General features: G+C 44.2%; 2 protein-coding genes across 2 annotated transcripts in view; one reads left to right on the top strand and one right to left on the bottom strand.

Moving 5' to 3' along the window:
* Nucleotides 1–9,382, top strand: part of LOC110486586 (UBA-like domain-containing protein 2) — a 25,129-nt gene extending 15,747 nt beyond the window's left edge. Inside the window, exon 3 of the mRNA XM_021558299.2 lies at nt 6,186–9,382. Coding sequence (XP_021413974.2) covers nt 6,186–6,545 — 360 coding nt within the window. The 3' untranslated portion in view covers nt 6,546–9,382. The remainder of the gene's footprint in view (nt 1–6,185) is intronic.
* A 1,343-nt stretch (nt 9,383–10,725) lies between these two features.
* On the bottom strand, nt 10,726–26,021 carry LOC110486584 (uncharacterized protein C16orf96). Its single transcript, XM_021558298.2, has 16 exons — nt 25,234–26,021; nt 20,263–20,367; nt 19,784–19,864; nt 19,515–19,628; nt 18,657–19,404; nt 18,463–18,548; nt 16,835–16,957; nt 16,669–16,743; nt 15,705–15,869; nt 15,313–15,431; nt 14,706–14,771; nt 14,474–14,575; nt 13,628–13,802; nt 13,311–13,422; nt 11,993–12,112; nt 10,726–11,769 (listed from the first exon to the last, which is right to left on the bottom strand). The coding sequence occupies exons 1-16, from the start codon at nt 25,618–25,620 to the stop codon at nt 11,597–11,599; spliced, it is 2,751 nt and encodes a 916-aa protein (XP_021413973.2). The 5' UTR covers nt 25,621–26,021; the 3' UTR covers nt 10,726–11,596.
* Nucleotides 26,022–26,156: the final 135 nt, after the last annotated feature.

Raw genomic sequence — 26,156 nt, 5'->3', positions numbered from 1 at the left:
CTACTACTACTACTACTACTACTACTACTACTATTATCACTACCACTACTATTATCCCTACTACTACTACTACTACTACTACTACTACTACTACTACTACTATTATCACTACCACTACTATTATCCCTACTACTACTACTACTACTACTACTACTACTACTACTACTACTACTACTACTACTACTACTACTATTATCACGACCACTACTATTACTACTACTACTATTATCACTACCACTACTATTATCACTACTACTACTACTATTACTACTACTACTACTATTATCCCTACTACTACTATTATCCCTAACACTACTATTATCACCACTACTACTACTACTACTACTATTATCCCTACTACTACTATTATCCCTAACACTACTATTATCACCACTACTACTACTATTATCCCTACTACTACTATTATCCCTAACACTACTATTATCACCACTACTACTACTACTACAACTGCTATTATCCCTACCACTACTATTATCACTACTACTACTACTATTATCACTACCACTACTATTATCACTACTACTACTACTACTACTACTATTATCACGACTACCACTACTTTTATCCCTACCACTACTATTATCACCACCACTACTGCTACTATCACCACCACTACTACTACTATTACCACTACTATTATTACTACCACTACTATTACCACCACTACTATTATCCCTACTACCACTATTATTATCACCACCACTACTATTATTACTACCACTACTATTACCACCACTACTATTATCCCTACTACTACTACTATTATCACTACCACTACTATTATCACCACCACTACTGCTACTATCACCACCACTACTACTACTATTACCACTACTATTATTACTACCACTACTATTACCACCACTGCTATTATCCACTACTATTACCACTACTACTACTACTATTATCACAACTACCACTACTATTATCCCTGCCACTACTATTATCCCTACCACTACTATTATTACTACCACTACTATTACTACCACTACTGTATCTCACTGGTCATCCCTAAAGCCAACACCACATTTGGCCGCCTTTCGTTCCAGTTCTCTGCTGCCTGTGACTGGAACGAATTGCAAAAATCGCTGAAGTTGGAGACTTTTATCTCCCTCACCAACTTCAAACATCTGTTATCTGAGCAGCTAACCGATCGCTGCAGCTGTACATAGTCTATCGGTAAATAGCCCACCCAATTTACCTACCTCAGCCCCATATTGTTTATATTTATTTACTTTTCTGCTCTTTTGCACACCAGTATCTCTACCTGTACAGGACCATCTGATCATTTATCACTCCAATGTTAATCTGCTAAATTGTAATTATTCGCCTACCTCCTCATGCCTTTTGCACACAATGTATATAGCCTCTCTTTTTTTTCTTTTTTTCTACTGTGTTATTGACTTGTTTATTGTTTACTCCATAAATGAGAACTTGTTCTCAACTAGCCTACCTGGTTAAATAAAGGTGAAATAAAAATATATATTTTGAAAAAAAAAAAACATTACTGTTATCCCTATTGCTATTACTACTACTACTGCCATTACCATCTATTATCACCACCACTACTATCACTATCACTACTGCTGCTATTAACCCTACTACTACTACTACTACTATTACCATCACTACTAGTATCCCTACTACTATTATTATCACTACCACAACTATCACTGCCACTACTATTATCACGACCACTACTATTATCACTACCACTGCTATTAACCCTACTACTACTACTACTACTATTACCATCACTACTAGTATCCCTACTACTACTATTATCACTACCACAACTATCACTGCCACTACTATTATCACTACCACTACTTTTACCCTACTAATACTACTACTATTATCACTACCACTACTACTATTATTACCTCCACTACTATTATCACTACCACTACTATTATCCCTAATACTACTATTATTACCTCCACTACTATTATCACTACCACAACTATCACTACCACTACTATTATCACTACCACTACTTTTACCCTACTACTACTACTACTATTACTATTATCACTACCACTACTACTATTATTACCTCCACTACTATTATCACTACCACTACTATTATCCCTACTACTATTATTACCTCCACTACTATTATCACTACCACTACTATTATCACTACCACTACTATTATCACTTCTACTACTACTACTATTATCACTACCACTACTATTACCCCTACTACCACTACTATTATCCCTACTACTACTACTACTACTACTATTATCCCTACCACTACTTGTATTACTACTACTATTATCCCTACCACTACTACTATTATCCCTACTACTACTACTACTATTATCACTACCACTACTATTATCCCTACTACTACTATTATTACCTCCACTACTATTATCACTACCACTACTATTATCACTACCTCTACTATTATCACTACCACTACTACTACTATTATCACTACCACTACTATTACCCCTACTACCACTACTATTATCACTACTACTACTACTACTACTACTACTACTACTATTATCCCTACCACTACTTGTATTACTACTACTATTATCCCTACCACTACTACTATTATCCCTACTACTACTACTACTACTACTACTACTACTACTATTATCACTACCACAACTATCACTACCACTACTATTATCACTACCACTACTTTTACCCTACTACTACTACTATTACTATTATCACTACCACTACTACTATTATTACCTCCACTACTATTACCCCTACTACTACTATTATCACTTCTACTACTACTACTACTACTACTACTACTATTATCACTACCACTACTATTACCCCTACTACCACTACTATTATTACTACTACTACTACTACTACTACTACTACTACTACTACTATTATCCCTACCACTACTAGTATCCCTACTACTACTATTATCACTACCACAACTATCACTGCCACTACTATTATCACTACCACTACTTTTACCCCACTAATACTACTACTATTATCACTACCACTACTATTATCCCTAATACTACTATTATTACCTCCATTACTATTATCACTACCACTACTATTATCACTACTACTACTACTATTACTATTATCCCTACCACTACTTGTATTACTACTACTATTATCCCTACCACTACTACTATTATCCCTACTACTACTACTACTACTACTACTACTACTACTACTATTATTATCACTACCACAACTATCACTACCACTACTATTATCACTACCACTACTTTTACCCTACTACTACTATTATTACTATTATCACTACCACTACTACTATTATTACCTCCACTACTATTACCCCTACTACTACTATTATCACTTCTACTATTATCACTACCACTACTATTACCCCTACTACCACTACTATTATCACTACTACTACTACTACTACTACTACTACTACTACTACTACTACTACTACTATTATCCCTACCACTACTTGTATTACTACTACTATTATCCCTACCACTACTACTATTACCACTACTATTATCTCTACCACTACTATTATTACAACCACTACTATTAATACCACCACTACTATTATCACCGTTACACTACTATTATCACCACTACTATTATCACTACCCCTACTACTATTATCACTACTACTATTATCACCACCACTACTACTATTATCGCTGTCACTACTATTATCCCTACTACTATTATCCCTACCACTACTATTATTACCACCACTACTATTATCCTTACCACTACTATTATCACTACTACTACTACTATTATCACTGCTACTATTATTACTACTACTATTATTACCACCACTACTATTATCACCACAACTATTACCACTACTACTATTATTACCTCCACTACTATTATCACTACCACTACTATTACCCCTACTACTATTACTACTACTACTACTACTTTTATTATCACTACCACTACTACTACTACTATTATCATTACCTCTACTACCACTACTATTATCACTACCACTACTATTATCCCTACTACTACTACCACTGCTATTATCACTACTACTACTATTATCCCTACCACTACTATTATCACCACCACTACTACTATTATCACTGTCACTACTATTACCCCTACTACTACTACTACTACTACTACTACTTTTATTATCACTACCACTACTACTACTACTATTATCATTACCTCTACTACCACTACTATTATCACTACCACTACTATTATCCCTACTACTACTACCACTACTATTATCACTACCACTACTATTATCCCTACCACTACTATTATCACCACCACTACTACTATTATCACTGTCACTACTATTACCCCTACTACTACTACTACTACTACTACTACTTTTATTATCACTACCACTACTACTACTACTATTATCATTACCTCTACTACCACTACTATTATCACTACCACTACTATTATCCCTACTACTACTACCACTACTATTATCACTACTACTACTATTATCCCTACCACTACTATTATCACCACCACTACTACTATTATCACTGTCACTACTATTATAACCACTACTATTATCCCTACTACTATTAGCCCTACCACTACTATTATCACCACTACTATTATCACCACTACTATTATTACTACCACTACTACTATTGTCACCACTACCACTACTATTATCACCGCTACCACAACTACCACTACTACTAATATCATCACTACTATTATCACCACTACCACTGCTATTATCACCACTACTATTAACACCACTACCACTACTAGTATCACCACTACCACTAATACTATTACTAGCTGTACCACTATTGTAAACATTAAGGATGATATCGCAACAGTTGTAACTTGAAAGTACGTAGTGTTCAAACTCCCTTGTGAATGTGTGTATGTGTTTTGTGTAACGGTGGGCGGCAGATGGGGTCCAGTCCAGACCTGCCCTTCCTCTCAGCCGAACCTGCTAGACAGGGCCCTAGCCCCACCCTCCCAGCACAGCACTGTAGCTAAACACTGCCCAGCAGACGGTTGTCATTGTTATTGTTCTGTCTACCTACTCACTGCTTCACTAGGACCAAGCCTTATAGTTAGCCTTACAGCTGCATCTGGACAGTCTAAGCAGCTGTAGTGCTTCTCAGTCGACTTCATTGCTTTATAGCTAAATTTGATCACTTGACTAGATAAGTAATATTTTAAGATCTCCTTTACTATTGATTTCCATAACAAACAAGTTGAATAATTCACAGCTTAAAGCAATACTCAGTCAAGTCTCTCCCAAGAAAAACAGGAAACCCCCTGTATGGATCACCATCTTGGGTCCTGCAGGAGGGGCAGTTTCAGTGTGGTCAACCATCACAGACCCAGACAGACTGAAACCATGCTTATCCATCTCCTAACTGGAGCAGCTGCTGCTCACTCTGACAGACCTGTCACCTCACATAAACACTAAGACTGTGCCTCACTTCCTCACGATACTCAATACTATACTGTATGCTGCACTACACTCTTCTCCCTCCACTTTCAAAATGTCTAGTGTCTTCGCTAGCTATGACCATGCCTGTCCCAGGCTCTAATCTGGTTTGGTGACCTAATCAATTTACCTTTTCAACTTTAGACACCTCTTTCATACTATTAGATCCACATTTCGGGTGCTGGCGTGACCCTCATGTCAGCGGGGCCGTGGCTGTGTGTTAGAAACAGCCCTGACCTCCTGCTGCAATGCTAAGAAGGTCCTCCGTCCTGTAATGGCTGCTAGCCTGCTACCTGATCCCTGTTGGTGGTGGGGGTGTTTATCCTGAGGCACCACACTCAGTCTTACAAATTACAAAGTCATTCATGGCCTCAGTGGGGACATCTGACATTTTGTGCAACTGCACAGCATGTTAAGCTGCCATGTTTACCACAGTGAATAGATGTAGGTGGCTGCAGGGTTTAGAAACCTTGTCTTCACAATGTTCAGCAGTTGTACTGCACACAATGCCCAAGTCTACAAGTGAACTGCCTCCCACAACAGTAACTAACTAGTCTAGGCTATTTGTTTTATGAACTCACCAATCATGCCTTCTATTGGTACATAGAGTTCACAGCAGGCAGCAGCAATGGAAGCACCCCATGGGGACCAAATCATTGGGAAAGAATGTTAAAATGAAGTGTTTGCATTCACCTCAATGTAAGTCACTCATTTTAAACCCCACGTGTCTTCTGTTTTCCAGATGTGCACTCCAAGGAACACCCCAGCCACGCCGCCTAACTTCCCCGACACCATCACCATGTTCTCCAAGCTGAGGGCGTCAGACTGCTCGGGGAGCTCCGGAGGCGGAGGTCCCACCCAGGTGTCCATGGCCTGCTCCCCCCCCTCCTCCACAGTTGGCTTCGGATCCTTCTGGGCCTCATCACCCCCCAAACACCAGCCCGTCTGGCTGCCCCCCTCCTCGCCCACAGGCCACCACATGCACCACCACCACTACCAGCACCACCACCACATGCACCAGACCCCCATGTGGCCCCCTGCGTCCCAGCCCGGCAGTGCCCAGCAGACCCCTGTTGTATCGGTCCTGCATGGCCAGAGATGAGACTCTACCCAGGTGTGGGAAGGAGGGGGCTGGGGAGGATAGGGTGGGGCTGGGCTATGTGCAGCCTAATGAATCTACTAGGGGGGTTGGGTGTCAGGATTAAAGGGTCTTGTTGGCCAAGGGGAAAAGACACGCTACTGTTGTTTTCCTTCCTTTCTTTCTGTTTTTCTAAAATGACTATGAACAATGTCTTCTTTGGAGTACATCGGTTTCCTCTCTCTCTCTCTCTCTCTCTTCATCATAACTCATCAAAGCCTGGGAAGAACTGGGGGAGAACCACTAATAACAATATGAGGAAGTGGAATAACGAAGGGGGTGGAGTCTCTGACCCCCCCCCCCCAAAGGACTCTGGGAAATGCAGTTTTCTTCGTCAATGCAAGTCGAGCCCTGGACCCAGCAGAGCACTTACTTAGGATAGGAGCCATGTGATCTGCTAAAGTGCTTGATCATTGGTTGTTTTTCAAAACTCTTCTCTCCCTTGGGGTTCAATAACGCTCCAGCGATGTGACCAGATTTCACAATAACCAGCAGACAAAAACAAAATGGGACTGCAACGCAAATGATGATGGTTTTGTGTTCTCGGCTGATCTCATGGCCCAGAAAAAACATGTTTTCAATATTGTTTGTGGAATGGATATCTGTATAGTACAGATCATGGAGAAACACTGTAGCCATTTTGTCAAGTTTCATGTAGCCATGTACCTCTTTTTAAAATGTCTATTTTGTAAGTACTATGTAGCTTAGTGAAACCTGACTCAGTGGCTCCACTGCATGCTGTTGTGTCTGAGAAGTGGGCTCTTCAGTATGTGTGGACTCAAAGCTTTGGTTTAAAGTGTCTGAAAGCTGACCTTCACATCAGAGGTGTTTTAAGGAGACGTGTAAAGAAATGTTAATACTGTAATTCAGTTTGTGTTGAGACACAGCAAAGTATGCAATCATTTGATGGAAGCCTGAAGCCAGTTTAAAGGCTGATGCATTTTTATCATTGTTTTTGGGAACATTTTCTACCTATGGATGTCAAAGGTCTTAAGGCACTACATCTCAGTTCTAGAGGCGTCACTACAGACCCTGATTTGATTCCAGGCTGTATCACAACCGGCCGTGATTGGGAGTCCCATAGGGTGGCGCACAATTGGCCCAGCGTCGTCCGCGTTAGGGTTTGGCCGGGGTAGGTCGTCATTGTAAATAAGAATTTGTTCTTAACTGGCTTGCCTAGTCAACTTTCTTTTGACTGATAATGTAAACTGGTTTTCAGTGACAATTATGGAAACATCTTCTGAACTCCATTGTAAATAAAGGCTCAGCAGAAACAAAGTGCAAAAACATTGAACTCTGTAACCTGTCTGGGGACGAGATTGAGATCTCAGTTACCTGTCAACACTGAACTTAATCTGGTTTGCAAATGTTTTGACTAACATAGATGGGTGTGAGCCATCAGTAGGCTACCTCTTCAGGTTTCAATGGGGAGTAGAGGCCAACTCAGTGATTTACTACACAACCTCTAGCAGAAGATCAACTGGTCCTACCTCTGGTTAAATGGGAGAGGCCGAATGTATTCCCTGCAGAATCAGTCGGTTTCAATGGGTCAGATTAGCAGAATCTCTACTAGTGCTCAAAACGTGTGTAATTCCCTCCGTTAGAATAGTGGCTGATTGACTGATGATGAATTGAGTGTCTTGTCAACTATAGAATTATGAATTTAGTACGGGTTGGGTGCAAATATTGACTAAATGATTGTTCAGGCAATGTTTACATATGAGATTCAGTGTACTGATGAACAATGCTTCATAACCCAGAGTCTTACTTATAGGTGAGCTCTTCATACAACAGCCCATGTCAGAACATTTGCAAATCTATCAATGGTGACAGATGGAAAGGTAGCCATTTTCACCATCATTCTCATTATAATTATCACAATAAAGAGGGAATAGGGAGGTCTGAACATGTTGCAGTTGTATACAGAGGGTACTTTATCTGAAATAATGTCACATTCATTCATGCCCTCACTAAATGATGCTTTAACATTATGCCTGCCTGCCACGTCTTCACTCAGACAATCATATTCACACGATCCCTCTGGTTGAATACATGTCAAATCACATTTGTCAAGCTGTGACCTTTGTGAGGATGATTTTATAATGTACAATATGGGCAGATGCCACCTGGCCAATGTGGACCCTTGTCAATGTCACCAGAAAGAAGGGACACTGCTCCACTGTGCTGCCATGTGGTCTGTTCTGGTTCTAAATCCATGGATCTTTTCAGATGGACATTAGAACCTCAACGGTGGTTCCTCTTGGGGTGTTCATAGCACCACCTCATTCATTAACTCATGTGTTCTATTAAGGGGAACGTTTGTTGTCAACTGCATGAGTTTTGGTTGGTGATTTTCCAGTTCTGTGTTTTTAACAAGGTGGGAGTGGAGGGTGGTCCCATAATGAGTGTTTCCTGCTGTGTGGTTTACTGGCTCCTCCTCCTCAGTATTGTTGTGGTAACTAACACACCCAGACACAGTAGTGTTGGGGGATTATGGTTCCTGTGGTGTGGTGACCCGGTCTCCATTCTCCTCCATCAACAGTAGACAGTTTGGTCCCCCGTGATATCTGTACAAACTGGGTGTTATGAAATGTTCGAAACGTCATGTTCACCCATACAAGATGTGCAGAATGCCTGATGGAAATCCGAAAACAAGTCAAACAAGAACTTCTCATGGACCCTCATTTACATCTCTCTAATCCGACTTTTTATAGAGATATTTCTCTCCTGTACTGTGTTTATTTCCCCTGTTGAAATGTGTATTTATATGTTTAATAAAATAAGGTATGATCTGCTAAGTGTTGGAGTTGTTCTGGGGTCTTGTTTTTGCTGAGAATAATTGTTGTGCTTTTATGAAATATGGTTGCTAAGGCACTTTTGAACACATCAGAAAAGTAACTTTGCTTTTTGAGATATTTTCTGGAAGGGAACCCCTTCCGTAATATGACACTGCATAATACTATAGGAATCTATATATCCCTATAAGTAGTGTCTCTGTAGCACAAAGGAACAAGTAGGCCTATATACGAGAGACAATAAACACACAGCGTGGCAGTTAATTGAGGAAGGATGTGGTTAGAACTGTGTATCCAGCCCAGTTAACGTGTTACGTGTCTGAAACTGTGTGTCATAACAGCGTGGTGGAGTTGTGTAAAACAGTAGATATATTTACGTACCACAAGTAAAATTCATTGCAGACAGTCAATGAGTCAACATATGTTCACATAACAGTTATATGGACATCATATGACACATCACATATTCCATGAAGGCCCATTTATCTTTCAAAACAAAGATACATCTACCAATGAAAATCTTACATTCAGATTAACTGCCTGTCTTAAATACTCTCCTGAAATACCTTTCAGTAGCATCACTACTCCTGAATACGTCCAAATGCTATGAAAGGGATCACTTATACTCAGTTTATTAGGTACACCACCTCATTCACGAGTCAGGAGGCTGTGGCTTGCTATACAAAGCAGGTAGACAGGCATCCAGGAATTCAGTTACTGTCTGAATGAATATTAGACGGAAAAACGAGTGACCTAAGCGACTGAATGCACAACTCATTGATCCTTGTCACGGATGGGCTATTGCAGCAGCCGACCACACCAGGTTCTACTCCTATCAGCTTAAAACAAGCAGCTCCAGTTGTCACGCGATCACCAACACTGGACTATTGATGAGTGGAAAAACGTTGCCTGGTTCGACAAATCCCGGTTCCTGTTGCATCATGCTGATGACAGAGTCAGGATTTGGCGTAACCACATGAGTCCATGGCCCCATCCTGCCTGCTGTCAACGGTACAGGCTGGTGGCAGTGGTGTAATGGTGTGGGAAATGTGTTCCTGGCAAAGTTCGATCCCTTGATACCAATTGAGCAATGTCTCCATGCCCTGAAGAATTCAGGCTGTTCTAGAGGCAAAGGGAGGTCCGACCCGGTACTAATAAACTGGCCACTGGGTGTGTAAGGCATGGATAGATAAATATACATCATATTTCACATTGACACAAAATGTGTGTAAGCAAAGCCCCTGCTTCTAGGAAACAGTCACCCCGTTCCTCAATGACAGTACAGTTTGTCCTTTCAAGTTTATTAATTCATATCCTGTCCTACATTCACACAGGCTTTTTGAACTGTGCCCCCCCCCCCCCGTGCCACGCCCCGGCCCACGGACAACTGCAGTTGAGTGCTGACATGGCGCTACGCTAAAAGTATGCTATGATACCCAATGCTGTGCCATGGTTAAAAATGATACACTATGCCAGAGTGAGGCACACATAGCGAACCCCCTTGTTTAAAACACACAGACACCAGGAGACTGCTGTAACTGGACACAGGCACGATGACATTCGAAGGGAACGCCATCTGGGCCGATTTTACAACCCTGGCTGCTTTGCTTCCCCAATAGATGCAGGTGGCTGGCTACCATTGTTATGAGTCCACGACAGGGGTACATTTTTGTGGTAATGACAGCACGCATGAATGTCTTTCCTCTTAACATGTGATGGAACAACTTGAGACTCTAATACAATGAATCAGACGTTACAGAAATTGGGTCTGTGTGAGGGAAGACATTTCAAGCCCTTAATGATACCACTCTATAAGACCCTATATGTCAAAGGAATTGCTCCATGGTGGTATTCTTCTGCATCCAAACAGTCTGGTATTTGAGGTCACCTGCCTGAAAGCTTCTCTATGAAGGTCATTGAAAATCAGGCATCATAAACCAAAATTGTAATGTAGCCACACGTAAGGTATTTGACCTGTAAAGCTACACCTTGGAAATGTGACTCAGCTATTTTGTGACTCAGCTATTTTGTTGCATTGAAACAGTGTACATAGGTCCCAGAATTGTGTTCTTCCATTACCATCCATAAATAACTGACTAATATCAGACTTGATTTTCACAACGTCTGTATGCTCCATTACAAAATGGAGACCAGGATACCCTCCTGCTGCTGCTGTAAACGGTTTATTAAAATAAGGTGTGTGGGGCACTCCATCGCCCCCTACAGGATGATGACGGGCTCTTCCTCCGACTGGCTCAGGTCCACGTGAAGCTCCAGATCTTGCTGCAGCAGCTCGCTGGTGGTGTCAGCATGGGACGAGCTCTGGGGAAGGGTAGCCTGGGAAAGGCAGCCTAAAGAAGACATGGGCCGGTCCCGCACAGAGCTGCCTGAGGCTGGGGGAGATAAAGGGAGGAAGGGGGGCAAGGGGGAAAGGTCAGGGGTTAGGGTTCAGGTGTCTGCTACAATCAACCTTAACAGCTGCACAGCAGCAATCGCAAAGAAGAATGCTATTTCCATGTGAGTGTTATTTCAGTACCATTCCATAGTAATCACTATTCCAGTTAGTGAAATTAGTTTATATGTTGCAAATGGGTAATGACGCTGGTGTTGACCTACCTGAGCGGCTGCGCTGGGTTTTGGCACTCTGGGGTCGCACAGGGGTCACACAGCCCGGCTCTGTGCAGCCAGGCTTCTGGAACTGGGAGCGCATGATCTTGTCTTTGCTCTTGCACATGCCTGCTGTCATTAAAACAGCAATGTCACATCATAACAGGACCCCACCACAACCATAGCCATACTGTACCCTCACACCCATACCAGACATACAACTTCTTCCAAGTCTTGAGCAAAATACTCTTTCAATACTATTTTGACTCATTCAATGGTCTCATAAATGACTGGGAATCACAACACCAAATCCCAGGCATAAAACAGGACAGCACATCTCCCTCTTTCTTCCTTCAGGGCTTGATTTGTATGAACAGATGAAAAGGATATTAAGATAGAAATGATGGAATGCAAGCAGTGTTACCCCAGGTTATATTTACAGTCTGTTACAGACCCCAGGCCTGATCTTCTATAACATAGTAACATTGGGTTCTTTCCAGTGTGGAACACTATACCAACCAGAGCCCCTCCCCCAACCCCAGTGCAGCCCATTCTTATTGCTAACTCACTTCCTTAAACCCTCGTAAAATACTCCCTCCCATAAACTAAGCTCCTCTCTCCTTCCCTAAATCTCCAGACCCTCGTTCCTAATCTTTCATCATACACCACTTTAACACTGTACTGTATCCCTCCTCAAATTCTCATTCCCAACCAAACAGCCCACTTTCTCAACCCAACCTAACTTTTCAGTCTCCTCCCCATTCTCTCCTGACCCTTCACCATGATGTCCCCACTCACTCTTCCTCCCAACACTCCACTTTACTCTTTATCTCTGCATCCCTGCACTGCGAGCCCAACTCTGGACACATGATCCAGGGAGCGAGAGAGAGGAAACAGGCTAAGGGCAGTTGGGGCCTGGACAGACGGCACGGTGTGATCATCATCTTAAGACGCATTGTGTAACTGGGCCCAGGGGTGACAGTGAATCCTCGGAAGTGTGCTTCACTGTCAATGAGGAGTCAGAACTGGAGTCTGGACATCACCTCTCTCCCAGGCCCGCACCATGACAGCTGCCCACAGCATGCAGACATGTCACACTTAACATTAGGTGACTTTTTGGAGCGATGGCATAAAAATAGAAAATGGACCCGTGGGAATAGTTTTACTGTACTGCAGTTGCTTGAATTGAGTAACATGAATTAAGTAGTCTAGCTTTTGTTCACAATTGTCCAGATTCCATTTTCTTTCCAATACATGTAATTCTACTCTAAAAATACACAGTACTGTAGAGTAGAGCTGAATATAATCCCAGTCCAAAACCCTGTACCGTCTTTAGGAAAGATGGTGGGTAGTCTGGCATCCACAGTCTTGACTGATCTGGTTTTCAGGCGGCCCTTGTAGATATGTCCGTCCAATCCCAGGATGTCCACCTCCTCCGGCTGACCAATAGACACAAGGACAAGGTCAAATATTTGCATACCTAACAACTGTCAAATACACCTCAAATATACTCCGTACTCAACATGATAGCTTGTATAAATGGCTCAACAAACGTGATTGACCAGGTGTATTCCTATGGGTTGGCAGTGGTCTAGTTGTCTGTCAGTACAGTAACCCACAGTAGGTGAGGTTGGTCTCACTCACCTGAATCCGCAGTGGGGAGCTGGAGATGGGCGGTGTCTCCTCCTCAGCCTGGATGAAGTGGCTGAAGTGCTGCAGGCGGGTGTAGCGGCGGTTGGGGTAGGTCACGGTGTGGCTGCCTCCACAGCTCCGGGACATGGCCAGGTAACTGTAGTCCGAAATCTCAGGGATGCGCTCGCTAGGATGGACACAGGAGTGGAGGTTGAAGGTCGGAAGATAAACACTTCTAGAGGTTTTAAACAGACCTGACAGTACAGTGTTTATAGTTTGTAGTTACATTTGGTCACCTTGCCTCCCTGACACTTCTCTAAACCATAACAAAGCAATATGGACAACTTTATGGTCCTTCCCCTGTTTCAATACATGTGCTCCCGGCTTCCCTGCCTGACCCTGGCCTGACTGACTGACTGACTCACTGCTTGGGCAGACTCTGGCTGGTCCTCTGCAGCGGGCTCAGGATGTGTGGATAGCGGGAGCTCCCGATCTCCCTCAGAGCCCCCTGGCTGTAGGTGCGCTCTGGGCCAGATAGGTGGCTCTGCACTCTCTCTATCTGTCTACACATCATGGTGTGGATCCGCTGCACCTGCATCATGGCCCTTTCTGAGCTGGCCATCTCAAAGTGGTTGTGGTTGGTCCCTGGCCTCAGACTGAGATGGAGGGAGAGCTGGCTAATGTCAGACACTTGTAACTATGGAACACTTCTGACTGATCTAGTGTGGGTGTTAGGTCTTTGGGGTAGGATAAAGTCGACTACACTGTATATTGGATATTGGGACACTGGCACCCCCTGCTGGTTAAAATGGGGCCAAGTAAGAGTTTCAGTTGTGATGTTTGACTGTCTGCTCTCACCTTCTGCAGTGCTGGCGAACCTGCTCAAGCTCATAGATGGTGTACGGTCGGTTGGACTTGTGGGAGGGTAGGCCAGGAGTGGAGGGCAGGGTGACCAAGTGCCTGTTGTCCAGTGGAGAGAGAAAGAAGAAAGAGAGGTAGGTGAATAACCAGCCCCATAATCCTATTATTTCAATTTCCACAATGTCTGTGTGTACTGTATAAAAATAGGACATTATTATCATTTACTTACGGTCCTGGGGTAAGCATATCGACTGGGCGGTCGCAGGAGATGCAGTGGAACCTTGCCACTAATTGTCTATGAAAGGGACATAACAAAGACAAATCAAATCCAACTTTATCGGTCGCATACACAGATTTGCAGGTGTTATAACAGGTGCAGCAAAATGCTTTTGTTTCTAGCTCCAACAGCGCAGTAGAACGTCGAGCAAATACAATACAAATACACAAACAATCAAGAAACAAACAAACAAACAAGAAATGACAGAACAAGTCCAATTAACAATCCTGAGTAGATATATCAGAGTGAGCATGTGTCAGAATCCAGAATATAAATACGTGGTGTGTATAGACAGTATATCATTTGGAAGGAAAATAGTGTGTACAGTAGTAGGTATATTAGGAACAGAATACAGTATATACTGTACATACACCGTGAGTAAACAACAGTATACAAACAGAACATAGACATATAGACAGAATATAGACAGAGATAAAATGAACGCTAAAACACAGGAAGACAATGAACGCATGATCATGTAGAACTCCATAGAGGAACCTGGACTTATCCAGCCATTATCCCTCCTGGGCCTGGCTGTGACCAGTGACATGTGACTTACTTCCTGATGCCTGCAGCGTCGTCCTCCTTCGGGGCAGGCTGGGCCTGCAGCTGCTTACGGATGCTCTTCCAGCGGTCCTCCAGCTGCTTCTTCACAGGATCCAGCTCAATCCGGTCCAGCTACACAGATAGACAACAGATGTACTACAGGGATGCCAAAGATATAAACTACCACCAGACACACCAGACAGACATTCCATGAGATTTTTACAAACAATGCTATCTGTCACTATAAACACGTTTGTAAAACACTTAAAAACGTGTGACATACAGACTTGTGAGATATATGTATTGGTGATTGCATAGTAATAACGCGTATGGCATGTATCAATGGACATGTAGGCCTATTATATAAACATCCATTTAGCAGGGTAACTTCCTGCTCAGTCCCACCTTGCACTCCATCTCGGTGGAAATTTTGTCAATGATTTTGTGCCAGTCCTGCTCCTGGCCGGTGATCTTACTGAGCAGCTCCTGGAACATGGTGTTGAGCTCCTCTGTCATGGAGTCAAACTGCATGCGGCTCACCTTGGTCTCCAGGGCACGCTTGTCTGCTTTCTACAGGAAGAGAGGAGATGCAGTCAGGGAAATGGCAGTACTAGTGTGGGCTTGTAAGGATTAGGTGACACCTGTATTAACTTGTAGGGGTTAGATTAAACCTGTATTAACTTGTAGGGGTTAGGTGAAACCTGTATTAACTTGTAAGGATTAGGTGAAACCTGTATTAACTTGTAAGGATTAGGTGAAACCTGTATGGACTTGTAAGGATTAGGTGAAACCTGTATTAACTTGTAAGGATTAGGTGAAACCTGTATGGACTTGTAAGGATTAGGTGAAACCTGTATTAACTTGTAAGGATTAGGTGAAACCTGTATTAACTTGTAAGGATTAGGTGAAACCTGTATGGACTTGTAAGGGTTAGGTGAAACCTGTATGGACTTGTAAGGATTAGGTGAAACCTGTATTAACTTGTAAGGATTAGGTGAAACCTGTATTAACTTGTAAGGATTAGGTGAAACCGGTATGGACTTGTAAGGATTAGGTGAAACCGGTATGGACTTGTAAGGATTAGGTGAAACCTGTGTGAGCTTGTAGGGATAAATAAATATGTGTATGAACTTGTGTATGGACACGTATGGGCTTGTGGTGACTTGTATGGCCTTGGTAGGGTTTAGCATGGGCTGGTACAAGTGAACTTGAGCATGTTGGGATTTGTAGGTACCCCTATGGTCTTGAATGGACTTGTGGAAGCTCGTCTAGACTAACATCAACATGAGAACTTATGAGGGTTCACCTGAGTTGAGTATAACACACTGAGGGAAAGATAAACTATGCCATGTTGTGGTGAGAGACTTACGATTTCAATCTCCATCTCCACAAGCTCTTTGTCAGCTTTCTTCTCGTCCAGTTCTTCCATGGACTTGTACAGATGCTGTGACAGAAAGACATTATTTTGTGGTTTGGAATAGAAGTACAGCATGGAGCATCTCCTATTCCCCTGCGGCCCTCCCTCCCAGACTCACGTCGATGTGGACCTGTTTCTGGCCGTGCTCCTCAATCAGGTGGTTGGCTGTGCCGTGGAGCTTCTCACACTCAGCCTGCAGCTGCATGATGGCTCCCTGAACGTCATTCATCAGCTCAGAGCTCTGGCAGAAACAACACAGAGAGACAGGGTTCTATGTCTGTAATACACAGCCATGGCCCCACTGCCATGGAGAGCCTGGCACTGACACACTCCTTTCCCTTAACACACTGCTGCCCTGATAGAGCTTCCCTTACATATCATCTCTAAACGTATCCCTCCCTCAGGGTTCAACATAGCAGACCCATTATTTAATTAAAACCCTTTGGTATTCTGTTTCATCCTCTATCCTGGCCCTGCCTATAGTACCTCTGCTCCAGGTCTGCCTCCTCCCTGCTGATTCATGAATCTGCTAACCAGGCCCTGCAGATTCTCATAGCGCTGGAACAGCTGGCTGACCTTCCTGCTCACATCTACAGAGCAGGAGGGGCACGTGGAGCCTTGCTGCCCGCCTGCCTGACCGCTGCCCTGGCCCTGCTCTGACCCCTGGGGCTCCTGCTGGAGGCTCTGGGAGAGCAGCGAGGAGGAGGACGCCATCATGTCCTCCAGCATGCCTCGCAGGTTGTCCATCTGCGGTGAGAGGGCAGTATGAGGGCCATGTTGGGGCCACCAGGGGCCACTTGCTGCTACATTATGGATGATGCTGTCTCAGCTATATTCTACAGTTGAAGATTTTACACTCTGGTGTTAGACCTGACAGTGTATTCAAATGTCTATATGCACTGGAATGTCTGTCTGTCGGTCTGTCTGTGTCTGTCTGTCTGTCTGTCTGTCTGTCTGTCTGTCTGTCTGTCTGTCTGTCTGTCTGTCTGTCTGTCTGTCTGTCTGTCTGTCTGTCTGTCTGTCTGTCTGTCTAACCTGATCCTGTAGCTGTCTGTCTTTCTTGGTCTTCTGCTCAGCCTTGGCTGATGTGTTCTCAGTCTTCAGCAGTAGCACCTCTTCCTCCACTTTCTGCACTGCGTTCCTGAACACAGAGTGGTGGAACAGGTGCACCAGGCCATGAGGAGCAGGCCACCACCTCTCTTCCAATGGAAAACTACCACATCTCAACTGGCCATAAAACTGCTGAGGGAAGAACGGCTCGTAATAATGTCCGGAACAGAGCAAATGGAATGGCATCATACACCTGGAAACCATCAGTGGAATGTATTTCATACCATTCCACTGATTCCGCTCCAGTAGTTACCACGAGCCCGTTCTCCCCAATGAAGGTACCGCCAGCCTCCTGTGTTACAAATTACTTAGACTACCAAATGATGTCAAATGTAGCTTCCATAAAAAACTATCTATAATTTCTATTTAGCCTTCCTGTGTGCTCCTGTGTCATTGTTTACCTGAGGTATAATATCTGCAGTCTGAGCTGTCCTTGCTTAGGAGAGTCAGAGGAGTCCTCACTGTCTGACCCTTTGGCTGTTTCTGAGCCTCCCTCTGAGCCCTGAACTGTCCCTATGTTCAGAATCAGCTGCTCCAGTTCTCCCAGCTATGACAGGGACATGGGGCCATCAACAATGTGTGTGTGTGTGTGTGTGTGTGTGCGTGTGCGTGCGTGCGTACATCTTCCTCGCTCACCTTGGCTTTGTCACCCATCAGGCTGTCGACCAGAACTCTCAGATGATTCAGTTGATCCAACAGATTGTCAGGCACATCCCTGTCACCTACACATTCAGGACAAAAATGGTCATCCCACACAAAAGACATCATTCAGTAAAAGAACACATAGAATAGCCCTATAACACTATCCAATCTCCACATTGTTATCTTACCCATGTCAGGGAGGAGCTCCCGGAGGTGCTGGAGCTGGGCCTGGTCAGCCTTGCCTGCTTCCAGCAGCTCTACTCTGGTCTCCAGGGTGTTGTGTCTCTCCCTGAGCCTGCCCACGTCCCTCAGGGCCTCCACTGTCTCTGGGTAACGCTCTGCCCCGCTGGCCACACGAGACAGGGGTTTGCTGCCCACCATCAGAGCTCCATCAGAGAGGGACTGCTGGGGCAGTGCCCCCCCATGCTGGCTGGCAGTGACAGGAGTAAAGGCAGCAGCTCCATCAGAGAGGGACTGCTGGGGCAGTGCCCCCCCATGCTGGCTGGCAGTGCCAGTGCCAGGAGTGAAGGCATCAGCTCCATCAGAGAGGGACTGCTGGGGTAGTGCCCCCCCATGCTGGCTGGCAGTGCCAGTGCCAGGAGTGAAGGCAGCAGCTCCATCAGAGAGGGACTGCTGGGGCAGCGCCCCCCCGTGTTGGCTGGCAGTGACAGTGCCAGGAGTGAAGGCAGCAGCTCCATCAGAGAGGGACTGCTGGGGCAGCGCCCCCCCATGCTGGCTGGCAGTGACAGTGCCAGGAGTGAAGGCAGCAGTTACATCAGAGAGGGACTGCTGGGGCACCGCCCCCCCATGCTGGCTGACAGTGACAGTGCCAGGAGTGAAGGCAGCAGCTCCAGTATTGGCATTGGCAGAGACGCTGAAAGGAGTCATGGTGGTCATGACAACTGATGTGGGGACAGGGACTGAGTGCTTGATTTCCTATTGGAAAAATAGCTACCATCAACACAAAGCTAATGTCTATTCCTATGTCTTGTATATGATTGCTTGATAAATGAATCTCGCTCTTTCAAGCAAGACATAAGACATGCCTTTTGCAAATTCTGTTGCTCGCTAACCAAGGTGGTCTGCATGATGTCCCAGGTCACACACTGGATGAGCTCGTCTGGGTCTGGGTAACGCCCAACTCTATCCTGCAGCTCTTTCTGTGATAGAGAGAAGACAAGAAAGAGAGGAAGTCATGATTAACCTCTTTTTACTAGAGTTAGCTACTACAGTACTATACTATTGTTTGTCTCCTCTTAACAATGTAGTATATAATTTCTGAGCTTGGAAAGTAGTCTCCTCAGTTCCAACTCACGGTGGCAGAGTCCAGGTTGTCCAGTCGATGGCAGTACTGTTCCACTTCGTTGATTCTGTCAACCAGCTCACTCATATTCAGCTGGAACCCAAAAATACCCAGAGCAACGTCATGCTACCAGATGGAAACAGACATGTAGGATGATCCCTATTATCCTCACTCTATTGTTGGGGTGAGTGACAGGCCAGGTTGCCAGAGATAAGCTGTGGCTCTTTGATGCTGTTGCCCTCTGTATGACTCCATGTCCCCTACAGAGAGTGATGGAGGGAGGGGACCAGGGCCAGGGTGGATCGGGCTCTACATGACTCTATATTTCACCACTGTGTGGGGTGGTGAGATGGAGAAGGATTCCCTAGGGATGAGCACTGGGTACATCCCCTACTGTAGATTAATGAGGGAGATGAGCAAAGTTGCCATTTGTTATCTATCTGCAATCCCTCCTCACTATGAGGGTTTGCCAGTATGGATGTGTGTCTGACCTGGTTTAGTTGGTTCTGGAGGCTCTTGACCTCTTTCTTCAGGTCATCTCTGGACTCCTTCAGGTCCTGGATCTCCTTCATCAGATCCTGGATCAGCGACATAGACTGGAAACACAACAGAGTGTGTTCGAAGGACTCAAAGCTCAAAGAACCTCACATCACTGGTCAGATCACTTAACAGAATCATTATTACCTTTTGTCAGTTTCTGTTATGATGACTGAATCGTAGGCTATAGAAATAAAGAGGGTCGCACACGTGATATATAAGCTCCCAGTAATGTATTGGGTAAACCTCCAACATTTCGAAATCACTGTGCCATATTCTGGGTGAATCAACACGCATGGTGATCTCTTAGAATTAGGTCTAAAGCTTTTTCACAGCCTCTTCATGCCCAAAACACTTGAAACTGACTCAGCCCAGTTCTCTAATCTCCCAAAGTAAGACTCTGTGAAACTTTGAAGCGGTCAGGGGACTCAGTAAGGTCGAAATCCCCCGGACCAAAGCCATATACGTGACTATTTCCCAAGCTACTTCCTTTGAAGATCAGTAGGAAGATCCTAAACCCCTTCATTTAGGAGGGATCCCAAAACCCCTCTCCGTGGCTCCATCCAGTTGACATTTCACCCCAAGGGAGGTTACTAGGACACCACCATATGCAGTAGATGAGATACACAAGCTGTTACAAAGCAGCGGTCGGACCTGTCTGTCTCCAGATAATCCATGTTTTTCAGAGTACATAACCCCTGCCCATATGGAACCACTCCACTCTCTAACACAGCTGAGGCATTGTTGACAGAGTAAACCCACACATGTGCTCTGGGTGTTGCAAATTAGAAATAGGTTGTGTTTACTAAGCAAAGTTGAAACAGGTGGCTCTGAACGTATTGATCAGAGTTCCAGTGGGTTTGTCTAATGTACCCAGACATGAATCGAAGCATAGCGACTCCACTGAGCTGCACAGGCCGTCAAAAAATCGTCTGAATAACTAATAGGTGGTTCAGTGAGCTGTAAACGTGGAAGGGATATATGACCTGCATGTATGGAATTTCTGGTGGAGACCACCTTTTCATTGATCGCCTCAAGCATCTCAGAGACATGAGATTAGGCAAAACATGATCAAATCTTGTAAACAGGACTAGAATATTCTAACCTGGCAACTAACCCAACCCCTAATGACAAACAAAGAGACAATCAACTGTATTTGTCACATTTTGATGGGTGGGTCCAGGGTAGAGGTCGACGATTAATCGGAATGGACGATTAATTAGGGCCGATTTCAAGTTGTTTTTTTTACACACCTTTATTTAATCTTTATTTAACTAGGCAAGTCAGTTAAGAACACATTCTTATTTTCAATGACGGCCTAGGAACGGTGGGTTAACTGCCTCGTTCTACGAGATTTTCACTAGTCCAACGCAATAACGGCCTGCCTCTTGTTGCACTCCACAAGGAGAATTACGCGAATGCAGTAAACCAAGGTAAATTGCTAGCTAGCATTAAACTTATCTTATAAAAAACTATGAATCAATCATAATCACTAGTTAACTACACATGGTTAATGATATTATCTATCGTGTCATGCTTTGGTATAATCTGACTGAGCGGTGGTAGGCAGACGAAGGCGGGTAAACATTCATTCAAACAGCTCTTTCCTGCGTTTTGCCAGCAGCTCTTCATTGTGCGTCAAGCATTGCGCTGTTTATGACTTCAAGCATATCAACTCCCGAGATTAGGCTGGTGTAACCGATGTGAAATGGCTGACTAGTTAGCGCGCACTAGTAGCGTTTCAAACGTCACTCGCTCGCTCTGAGCCTTGGAGTGGTTGTTCCCCTTGCTCTGCATGGGTAACGCTGCTTCGAGCGTGGCTGTTGTCTTTGTGTTCCTGGTTCGAGCCCAGGGAGGAGCAAGGAGAGGGACGGAAGCTATACTGTTACACTGGCAATACTAAAGTGCCTATAAGAACATCCTATAGTCAAAGGTTAATGAAATACAAATGGTATAGAGAGAAATAGTCCTATAATTCCTATAATAACTACAACCTAAAACTTCTTACCTGGGAATATCGAAGACTCATGTTAAAAGGAACCACCCGCTCTTCATATGTTCTCATGTTCTGAGCAAGGAACTTAAATGTTAGCTTTTTTACATGGTAAATATTGCACTTTTACTTTCTTCTCCAACACTTTGTTTTTGCATTATTTAAACCAAATTGAACATGTTTCATTATTTATTTGAGGCTAAATTGATTTTATTGATGTATTATATTAAGTTAAAATAAGTGTTAATTCAGTATTGTTGTAATTGTCATTATTACAAATAAACATTTTTAAAAATCGGCCGATTAAGCGGTATCGGCTTTTTTGGTCCTCCAATAATCGGTATCGGCGTTGAAAAATCATAGTCGGTCAACCTCTAGTCAAGGGTATGGTTCATTTCCTATGAGATTCGTATGACACTTTAAAAGCTCCTCGTGAGGCTGATTGGACATATTGAGTTCACAGGAAATGATGATAATTGTCTACATCAGCAAACAGTAGGCAAAATGTATGCATCGTCCTATTCCCTCAAAGGAGCTGGGCTCCCTAACCAGGGGACATCCCCAACCGTATCTTCCTCAGACACAATGTCCCTAGTACTCTGTCTGTTTGTCTGTGAGGATGTTGTTTGGACAGAGTGCCCAACCTCCTTCCTGTTTCTGCCACAACATCTGGGTCATCATCACCCACAAGTATGTTGCAAATGGTAACGGACAGGACAACCTAAATACAAGCCCCTTCTGACAACAAGCAAAACTCTAGTAAAAGGGGTAGGAAATGAGTAACTAACATAATGTAAGTACACTGACTTTTACTGTCCCAACGATAAGGAAGTTATTTGCGATTGGGAAGAAAGCCATCCTCTCTACCTCCCGGTTACTCTTTAGTCAGCCATTAACTGGCTCTGACTAAGATGGCCGGTGGCCTGGAATCCTTCCACACCACTGTGAACACAGAGCGCCACTCAGGCAGACTTTTCGCTACCCTCTCAGATCCAAGACACACCTTTATCAACCACAGCAATCCCCTGATAACCTCTGCCATGGGTTAAGAAGAAAGAGACCCTGGCTAAGGGCCTGTATGCGGGAAATACAATATGCTGCTATGAGTTGTGAGGCAGAAACTGATGGACATTGTGTCTTAGTGGGGTCTTAAGGGATATAGCAGACAGGGCCAGAGAAGGCCAGACAGGGCCAGAGAAGGCCAGACAGGGCCAGAGAATGCCAGACAGGGCCAGAGAAGGCCAGACAGGGCCAGAGAATGCCAGACAGGGCCAGAGAAGACCAGACAGGGCCAGAGAATGCCAGACAGGGCCAGACAGGGCCAGAGAAGGCCAGACAGGGCCAGCGAGGGCCAGAGGTCCAGACAGGGCCAGAGAATACCAGACAGGGCCAGAGAATGCCAGACAGGGCCAGAGAAGGCCAGACAGGGCCAGCGAGGGCCAGAGGTCCAGACAGGGCCAGTGGATACTGGTATTGACCCACAGTAGTATACCCACAGGATACATGAATGATTCAGAGGCACCTTTGCCTGTACCCACTGGATGTCCCTCCCTCATATCACCTGAGTGTTAACTGGGCAGGTCTGGGCAACATCAGTGAAGATAGCTAAGTCCTGTGCAATCTTTCATCTTCCTACTTGCTTTATTTACACAGACTGTACTGTCTCTATCATTGTCCATATTTCAAACTCAGACATTTCAGATACCAGCAGAGATACAGTTCAGAGATACAGTTCAGAGTGTGGTATGAAGTACTGGACTGATTCTAAATCGTGTACACCCCAGGAGGTTGGTGGCACCTTAATTGGGGAGGACGGGATTATGGTAATGGCTGGAGCTGAATAGGTGGAATGGTTTCAAACACATCAAACATATGGAAACCACGTTTGACTTCGTTCCAATAATTCCATTCCAGCCATTACAATGAGCCATCCCCTCTCAACAGCCTCCCCTAGTGATCTGCACTACTCAGCTATTCAATTTTGTTCCACAGCATACACGCTTATCTTTGGGGAGTGGCCTTTCCTTTGGAAACTGGAACAGAGACACAGCGAGGTCATTTGAGAAGACAGTGTGGTGCCCATCACCTATTGTGCTGTGCTCTGTCATCAATATCCTTATCCAGTGTTGAGTGTTCTGAAATGCTCACCATTCACCACACAGACAGGCCCCCAGCTGCGGGACAGGGCTTTGATGAGCAAGCACTCAAGGACTTAATACAGATAAGAGGGGCTGAATCACTTGCCAGCAGCATATCCCCCTGCATTCCACTGCTGGCTTGCCTCAGAAACTAGGTAGTTGGTCCTGGTCGGTACCTGGATGGGAGACAGAACGCTGCTGGAAGGCCAATAGATGGTACTCTTCCCTCTGGTCTAAGGAGATTCAGTGTCCCAGGGCTGTCTTTCAGTGTCCTGACTCTGTGGTCACTAAAGATCCCATGGCACTTATCGTATGAGTAGGGGTGTTAACCCCGGTGTTGTGACTAAATTCCCAATCTGGCCCTCATGCCATCATGGCCACCTAATCATCCATAGCTTCCTTTAACTCTTCCCCTTGTCCTTGCTGTAAATAAACCTCAGACTCTAACATCTGTTACAAGATGGATGTCTAGTCTAGAATACCCAGTGGAACTGTAATATAATCGTATTTCTTGACCATTGTGGCCATTTTTCTTTGACCACAAAATTGTTTTGGGACAGATTCCTAAAAAATGATTTGGCGCCTATTTTATGACAAGCAAAATTGTGCACCACGGACAAATCAGAGTTTCAACACAGTTTTGACTGTTGATCAAGGGAGGCAGCACTGCCACAGCAGCAGTGTTCAACTTTCACCTGTCCTCGCATGACATTATTTAAATGTATAATAAAATTGTAACTCAGCGATGACAGTGTGATATTAATAATTACATTTTGAGGAAGAGTCTGTCTCACCTTGGATACGCCGTCCTCACTCGCCTGAGCCTTGCGGCGGAGCTGCATCAGCTGCCACAAGTCGTTGACCGGTGTTGTGGTTGAGGCAGTGCGACTCAGAAGATCGGTACCGCTAGGAAGCTTCTCCAGCGCGGCCATCTGTCTCTCGATCTGCCGAAGTTTGTCTTCCATGTGATGGTACGGGCTAGAGGACTTGGTCAGATGCGGGCCATGGGGCTCCTGTGGCGGGCCATCCTGCTCTCTCCAGCCGGTGGTCACATTTTGGATTTTCAGGTGTCCCAGGATAGCGTGGAGGAGGGTATGCAACGCATTGAAGTTGACAGCTCCAACTTCAGGTGTCCCGATCGACAGGTTCACCAAATCGAACAAACTAATGTCAGCTGACATTTTGTCTCACACTACTTTTGAGTTAGTTATTTAAAAGTATTTACGAGGGATATGAAAGATATATCTTCTGCCAATATTGCCATCTTATTTTGTAAAAATTCAACGCCAGAATGATTCAATTAAATAACAAGATTTTTTTTAATCGACAGGATCGAACGCAAAAAAATATAGAAATGTAAAATTATAGAAAAAAATACTCTTTGATTCTTCTGTACTAAATAAAAAGTGTCTGTAAATTAGAATTAAATATTCCCTAAACAGTTACTTTTCAACACTTGTTCGTTGCTACTCAATCTCGGTTGTTTCTTATTCCAATGCCATTTCTTACCTTGTTTTAGAAATGGTTTCAATTTGGTTCTAATCTCTCACGCCTACCATAGAACCGTATTGGACGTAACAATGACAGTGAGTACAGTTCTCTTTTGTGATTGGATGTAGCCTCCTTCCATTACACAATAATTGCACTCACAGCGTCCCTGGTTGCTGAGCAACAAGGCAGCGGCGGGCATCAAATCCTCATCAGGTAGGACAAGGGT

This window comes from Oncorhynchus mykiss, chromosome 13 (genome assembly GCF_013265735.2).
Source record: "Oncorhynchus mykiss isolate Arlee chromosome 13, USDA_OmykA_1.1, whole genome shotgun sequence".
NCBI classification, from domain to species: Eukaryota; Metazoa; Chordata; class Actinopteri; order Salmoniformes; family Salmonidae; genus Oncorhynchus; species Oncorhynchus mykiss.
The sequence above is the reverse complement of the archived record's forward strand: the minus strand, read 5'-3'. Positions and strand labels throughout refer to the sequence as shown.

Coding starts and splice junctions, on each gene's coding strand:
- LOC110486584 (XM_021558298.2), bottom strand. CDS start 25,620: ATGTCAGCTGACATTAGTTTGTTCGATTTGGTGAACCTGTCGATCGGG. Junction 15,870..16,668: donor TGGAGATGGAGATTGAAATC/GTAAGTCTCTCA, acceptor CTCTTCCTGTAG/AAAGCAGACAAGCGTGCCCT. Junction 14,772..15,312: donor GACGCTGCAGGCATCAGGAA/GTAAGTCACATG, acceptor TCCCTTTCATAG/ACAATTAGTGGCAAGGTTCC.